Source organism: Onychomys torridus, chromosome 11 (assembly GCF_903995425.1).
Source record: "Onychomys torridus chromosome 11, mOncTor1.1, whole genome shotgun sequence".
Lineage (NCBI taxonomy): Eukaryota > Metazoa > Chordata > Mammalia > Rodentia > Cricetidae > Onychomys > Onychomys torridus.
The window spans coordinates 60,408,663-60,416,229 of NC_050453.1; the positions used below are offsets into that span (position 1 = coordinate 60,408,663).

Consider the following 7,567-nt stretch of genomic DNA (forward strand, 5'->3'; position numbering starts at 1 on the left):
TAATCACTCCTAAAGTTCTAGAGGGTTAGATTGCATAACGAAGGTAAGGCGGTATGAACAGTTGATTGCTCACATCATAAATTCCAAGCTGGAAGTAGAGAGCTGAGGAGGCTTGGAAACTTTTGAAACCTCAGTCTGCCTCCCAGTTACACCTCTTCCAATAAGGCCATATCTTAGTCAGTGTTCTGTTGCTGTGAAGAGACACCATGACCATGGCAACTCTGATTTAGAAAAAAGCATTTAATTGGGGCTTGCTTACCATTTCAGAGGTTTAGTCCATTCTGGTCACAGCAGGGATCATGGCAGCATGCTCTGACATGGTGCTGGAGAAGTAATTGAGAGTTCTATATCTGGATAATGCTGGCAGCAGGAGGAGAGAGAGCCACTGGGCATGACATGGGCTTTTGAGACCTCAAAGCCCACCTCCAGTGACACACTTCCTCCAACAAGGCCACACGTAACTCTTTCAAATAGAGCCACTCCCTGGTGACCAAGCATTCAAAATCTTCTGAGCCTATGAGGGCCATTCTTATTAAATCACCACAGGCCACAGCTCCTAATTCTTCCCAATAGTTCACCAACTGGGAACTAAATATTAAAATGCCAGAGACTTAGGGATATCCATTTAGACTACCACGTCCTGAAAGAAATCCAGTCTGCCTGTGTCAAATCATTGATTCTGTCAGAACCAGGCAATCATTCACATTAAATACTCCTGGCTCATTCCAGATAGCTACCTTTGAATTAAGCAAGGCATTTAAAATTCATTGAGCTGTAGGTCTTCTAGTAGAGAGAAGTAGAAGGAAAATTGCTTGGCATTCAAGGACAAGGACATCATTTTTCCAAGGTGTGATTTAGGCATGCCATTAGCTACCTATGACCCTGCAACAGTGAGAGGTTGAGGAAAATCATTTTCAAGTGTCTCTGTCTCTGTTTGTCTGTCTGTCTGTCTCTTTTTCTCATTGTAAGATTTTTTCAAATAAGATTTATTTATTCATTTTTATTTTATATATATATGTGTTTTGTCTGTCTGTATATATGTATACCACATGAGTGCTTGGTACCTCTGGAGGTCAGAAGAGGGCATTGGTTCCCTTGGAACTGGAGTTACAGATAGTTGCTAACCACCATGTGGTACTGGGAATTGAGCCCTGTCCTCTGTGGTTTTTGTTTTGTTTTTAAGACAGGGTTTCTCTGTGTAACAGCCTTGGATGTCCTGGATCTCTCTCTGTAGACCAGGATGGCCTTGAACTCACACAGATCAGCCTCTTCCTCCCAAGTGCTGGGATAAAAGGCATGTGCCACCACGCCTGGCTGAACAAGTGTTCTCAACTGCTGAGGCATTTATTCAGCCCTAGTTTTTATTTTTACTTTTAAAGTTTTGCATGTGTGTTTATGCTCACATGTGTTTCAGTACCCTCAAGAGGCCAGAAGAGGGCTTTGGATCCTGATCCCTTCAAGTTGAAGTTACAGTTTTGAGGTGCCTTACTGGGTGCTGGGAACTGAACTCAGGTCTTTTGCAATAATAGCAAGTGCTCCTAACTAGTGAGCCATCTCTCCAGCTCTTTTGATGTTTGTTTGTTTTGTTGTTGGTTTTTTGAGACTAGGTTTCTCTGTACAGCCCTGGCTGTCTTAGAACTCACTCTGTAAACCAGGCTGGCATTGAACTTATAGATCTTCCTGTCTCTGCCTCTCAGGTACTGGGATTAAAGGTGTGTGCCACTACACCTGACTTTTTTTTAAGATTTATTTTTATTTTATATGTATTGGTTTGTATGTATGTCTGTGTACCACTTGTGTGTCTGTTGTTCTTGGAGGCCAAAAGAGGGTGGTGGATCCCATGGAACTAACATTACAGGGAATTTGAGCTGCCATGTAGGTACTAGGAGCCAAAACTGACTCCTGGAAAAACAACCAGTGTTCTTAACACTGAGCCATCTTTCCAGCCCTTTGTAAGTTTTATTTTTAGCCACTGGCCAGACAAGGAATAAATTGTGAATGGAAAAGTGACCTGAAAGAAGGCAAGTAAAAGGAATATAAATGTCATCCAACCTGGCTAGTCCAAGATAATGAACTTTCTTCAAAGATAACTATACCAAATTTAGATCTGAAAAGAGTTGTGGCACTATCAGTGTAAAACTTGCAAAGATTGCCGGGCCATGGTGGCGCACGCCTTAATCCCAGCACTCCGGAGGCAGAAGCAGGAGGATCTCTGTGAGTTCAAGGCCAGCCTGGTCTACAGAGTGAGATCCAGGACAGGCACCAAAACGACACAGAGAAACTATGTCTCGGAAAAAGAAAACAAAACAAAACTTGCAAAGATCCTCTTTCCTGTGAGTATAGAATTTCAGGTCTCAGGTTGGGTCACTGATATGGGATGTCTAAAGAAATACTTAGTGAAATGAGAATTCGAATTTGGCCTTTCTTCCTGTTTGTCTTGTTGTTATTGGGAGGGGGGGGGTCTGATATTTTCTTAGTGTCTTTTTTACCACTGTTTTGATTGGCTTCACTTAACCTCTTGTAGGATGAGTGGCAGTGTACGGAGTGCAAGAAGTTTAATTCTCCAAGCAAGAGGTACTGTTTTCGTTGCTGGGCCTTGAGGAAGGATTGGTATTCGGATTGCTCTAAATTAACTCATTCTCTCTCCACATCTAATATTACTGCCATACCTGAAAAGAAAGAGAATGAAGGAATTGATGTCCCCGATTGTCGGAGAACCATTTCAGCTCCAGTTGTTAGGCCTAAAGATGTATATTTAAAGGAAGAAAATACGAAGTTTGACCCTTGTAACTCAGTGGAATTTTTGGATTTGGCTCATAGTTCCGAAAGCCAAGAGACCATCTCAAGCATGAGAGAACAAGCAGATATCCTTTCTGAGCAGAAAACGGATACAGAGACTATGGAAGATTATCAAAACATCTTGAAGCCGTGTAGCTTATGTGAAAAAAGGCCTCGGGATGGGAACATTATTCATGGGAGGACAGGCCATCTGACAACTTGTTTCCCTTGTGCCAGAAGACTAAAGAAGGCTGGGGCTTTATGTCCTGCTTGTAAGAAAGAGATTCAATTGGTTATTAAAGTTTTTATAGCATAGCTGAGTCAGTTGCAGAGAAATACTAGGACCAGGTCATTGCTCAAAAATCAGTATTCTTTAGAGGTAGGAGCAGAAGATCGCCAATTTTGATGCCAGTCTGAGCCATATAGGGAGACCTTGTTTTTCAAAGCATCAGTATTGAGCATTTTTTATGAGTGTGACCCATTGCATGTGTTTGTTTATGTAAGCATATATGGAATTTCAGAAGATCAGTTTGAGGGTTTCATTAACATGACAAGATAGGTAAATCACTTTGTTCTCCTAAATCTCAAATCTGAGAGGGAATAGTATCAAATAGAAACATAACAATGCTTTTTTTTTTTTTAATTCACTTGGCAAATTATTGCAAGAGGATAACATTAGTTGACTTGTTTCTCTACCCTGCTGTTATGTAATGTTCTTGGGGCATCAGAATCTAAGGTAATTGTTAGAAAAATACTAGGGCCAACACTGAAGAAACAAATTGATTACTCATTGTATAGCCAAGGACGACCTTCAGCTCCTGATTCCCCTGTCGTTTCTATCTACATGGCTATGCTTACAGGCTGTCCTACTATGCCCAGTTGAAATCTCTCAGCTTTAGATCAAATAAATAACAGGAGTGTACATCTCTGCACAGCCTTCTCAAAGAGAAGGTACAGACTTAGTAATCAACACTTTGTGTTTGTCTCCTGGAAGCTGGCTAGATGTTTTTGTACTCAGCCTCTAGAGTTGTTCACACTCTGAGACAATGGCCTATGGTAGGATTTGAACAAGTGGAGAGAAGAGGGGATGTAGCATCTGTAAAAAGGGAGGGAAACAAATTGATCTTTAATTCTGCTTAGTCATTTTAGACCACATCAATTTAGTATAATACCAGTATACAAACTGAAGTTCTTCAAACTGAAGCCCTTATACTTATCTATGTCTACTGAACCTGTCTTGGTGTTTCCCCAGCAATATGAGTAAATCATTTTAAAGACCAAGTCTCTAGAACTATTGAACTTGGGGGGCATCTAGCTGTCTCAGCCTTTCCTATGACTCCTGCTCTTAGAAATGAGGAGATACATGGTATTTAATCCCATGATGGCCCTGCTGGACTAGGACCATTGGGGCTTCTGTAATTACTACTAAAGGGAGATGTGTTAGCATTTGTACATTCTTGCATTGACCCTGCCCCCCTGCTCTACCAGTAGACCCTATCCCACCAAATGCCCATTGGATTAGTTGTTGTAGTTATTCTTCAATTGCTGTGACAAAAACCATGACCAAAGCAAAATATGAAAGCATTTAATTGGGCTTGCCTTTGAGAGGGTTAGATTCCGTGCTGGCAGAGCAGCTGAGCTCACATTTTGATCTGCAAGTAGGAGGCAGAGAAAGAACCCAGAAACCCCAAAACTTGCCCCACGGTGCCATACTTCCTCCAACAAGGCTACACCTTGTAATTCTTCCCAAACAGTTCCACCAACTGGGGGCCAAGTATTCAGTGGCCTATGGTGGCCATTCTCATGTAAACTGCCACATTCCACTCCCTAGCCTCCATAGGCTTTTGGCCATCTTATAATGAATGCAAAATGCATTTAGCCCAACCTCAAAAATCCTTATAGTCTTTTAGTTTTGACATAATTTAAAAGTCAAGTCTTTTAGTCAAAAGCAAATTCTTATAATACACAATGGCCCAGACTATACATCACAATTCTACAGAGTTGTATTCCAGGGATAGTGAGGAAATATGGACCAAAGCAAGACGGAAACCCAGCAGAGAAAATTCCAAATCCTGTACCTTCGTGTCTGGTGTCGAAGAGCACAGACAACGCCACCCTTCTTGCTTAGCTAACTGTGACATGCTTCCTGACTCCCTTCTTGTGTGCAGCTCTCCTGGCAGATGATAATCATATGGCTCTGACACCTCTGCATTTACAGGCTCCTTGCTGTGTGGCCTCAGCGGTGTTCTGAACTGTGGGGGAAGCTTCCACAACCCCCTTACTCATGTATCCAGGAATCAAGCAGAAGACACTGCCAAGTTCTGCCGCCTGCTTAGGAGGAGCCTGGCCTCCTTGAGTTACACTTGCAGCAATTGTCCTTGGTTGTTGCATTTTAGGAGCTGGAGCTTCCTTGGGCCTTTTCCCTTCACAATTTGGAAGCTTAACTTAATTTGGGTATTTGGAAGTCTCTGTGAAAGAAATTAGTCAGTTTCTTTTCACTTTCTGCTTAGACTGATTGTTCGGACAAGGGCAGAAGGCAGCCATATCCTTTGCCAAAACACCCCAAGAATAGTCTTTATCCCAGTGGCTAATAATTGGTAGGGCCACCCAGCTTTTGACACTACTGTCTTCCAGGCTTTAACCAAAGTCCCAGTCCTCCACAGTCCTCCAGAAACCACGTGGTCAGGTCTTTCACAGCAGTGGCCCACTTCCGCTACCAGCTGGTGTCTTCAGTCGCTGTGGCAGAACACTCCAAGGCAAAGTATAGAAGAAAGCATTTATTGGGTGTATGGTTTCAGAGGGTTAGTTCATGATGGCAGGAACATCTGAGAGCTTCACAGTTTCATCTGCAAGTAGGAGCAGAGGAGAACGCCGAGACACACCTCTCCCAACAAGGCCTTCCCAAAACAGCCTGTGGAGGCCATTGTCATCCAAACCACCAGTTTGCAAAGGAGCGCTTTCCCAGCCGATCTTGTCATCGCTCTCAGTTGACAGTTTCACTAGTTGGAGCAAACTTGAGTAGGATTTTTCTTTCCTTGGTCCTTGCTAGACTAGATCTTTTGTCAGTATTAACAATCCCGTAACTCCTGTTTGGCTTGATATGCAGGCTCTTTAAGAGACTGATAATAACAGACATCTTTTTCCACATCTCCATGGTGGTGACAATAACAAAGCATGAAGGTGATCGCAGATGTCATCAGTCACATCCCCTGCTTCAGAACAGGTTATGATGTATCTAACCCTGGACTCTAGTCATTTCCTAGGCAGGACCTCCTCCTGAGTGGAATTGGGTCTTTGAGATTTTCTAAGCACTCTATTCAAAATAGAATGTGTTAAAGGAAGTAATTTTACTTTATGCTAATGCTCCTCTTTTGGGGCAGGATCTTGCTGTTTGGCTATGACTGGCCCCAGGCCTCACCCTATATCTCAGGCTGGCCCCAACCTTGCGGTGATCTTCCTGCTTTTGCCTCTTGAGTGCTGGGTTTATAGGCATGTGCTGGCTAAATTTCTCACTTTGGTTGTCATTTAAATCAGTATTTGTGATCATGCTATCTTTGACAGAAAGTGCAGAACAAAGATGATAGGTTGTTAGAAAAGTCTCCTCACTGTTAGCTTATTCCTTACCCAGGACTTCATGGTTGTTGGTATGCTTCTGTATTTACTACTGTGTCAGAAGACCAAGCTTTCACAAAGGCTGTATTGCCTCTCTGGCCCATCTACAGTGTCCTAGATAAGGGTTGCTGCTGGTGGATCAGAGCAGCCAGTCCAGCCTCCTAACTGCCACAGAATTGTGTAATAGCACGTTTTACTGCCAAGCATTTGTGTGATTTATATATTATATATATATATATATATATATATATATTTATGTATATTTAGATGTGATAGTTTGTATGGTTTGAAAGAATTTATTCTGAAATTCACTTGTAACATTTGTATGTCAGTTCAATGTAATGGTTCTCTTGAAAAGTCACGATTGTGAAATTGGTGAATATTCCCAGTTCCCTAATGTTACCTGTTTGGTTCTCGTTAGAAAGGAAGATGCTTTTTGGTCTAGCTGTTTGGCAGTGTTTTTGTTTGTTTGGTTCTATTCCCATGATGTTCCGTGAACTTATCTAACATGGCTTTAGATACTGTGACTGTTATTTTTCCTCTTAGCCTAAATTGTTACTGAAGCCTAAAGACTATTTCCTGATGCCTCCAACTATTCATGTATATGTATAATATCTAGATTGATGCTACCCTTTGCTAAAAAAAAAACTTTAGATAAAGAATTAGCTTTTAGAATCTGCACTTCAAAGATAAACCCGGAAGCTGTCCTCTGTGCCAAAAGTAAAGTGTACAATGTTTACAGATGGGTGGAATTTTGCACTGCCATAGGGAATGGTGAGGTTAGGTCACCAGATTCCTTAGATTTATGAGTAGATAGTTGCAGTAAAGCTTATGAGAGGAACTAGTAAGCCCTCTCAGGCTGAACTGGAACTGAGTATCTGAGACCCATGGTTAAAGTGACTCCCTAGCCCTGGCTTGGGAGTAGTGTCCTGTTAGTGTGGAGATGTTCTTCCTGTTGACAGCTCCTGGTTGTCTGCAGTTACTATGTGCTTCTTTAGAGGAGCTGCCAGCCCTCCCTCCTGTGGGAGAATGTCCTCTAGGCATTTTGAGATCTTTTGATGTAATAAATGTGCAATCCCAAGTCATGCCATTATTGGTAAAGAAGCTTACTATAAATTATTTCTATCTTCCCTCAGTAGCTTTTATTTTTTTTCTTTTGAAGAGACAGGGTCTCGTT

The 7,567-nt window shown here is 42.0% G+C and overlaps 1 protein-coding gene across 6 annotated transcripts in view; it reads left to right on the plus strand.

The window, feature by feature from the left end:
• The window catches only part of Mdm4 (MDM4 regulator of p53), a 38,398-nt gene extending 33,862 nt beyond the window's left edge, over positions 1-4,536 (plus strand). For all 6 annotated transcript variants that reach the window (XM_036201924.1, XM_036201929.1, XM_036201926.1 and 3 more), the window contains one exon: positions 2,525-4,536. In XM_036201924.1, coding sequence (XP_036057817.1) covers positions 2,525-3,094 — 570 coding nt within the window. In that variant the 3' untranslated portion in view covers positions 3,095-4,536. The remainder of the gene's footprint in view (positions 1-2,524) is intronic.
• Positions 4,537-7,567: the final 3,031 nt, after the last annotated feature.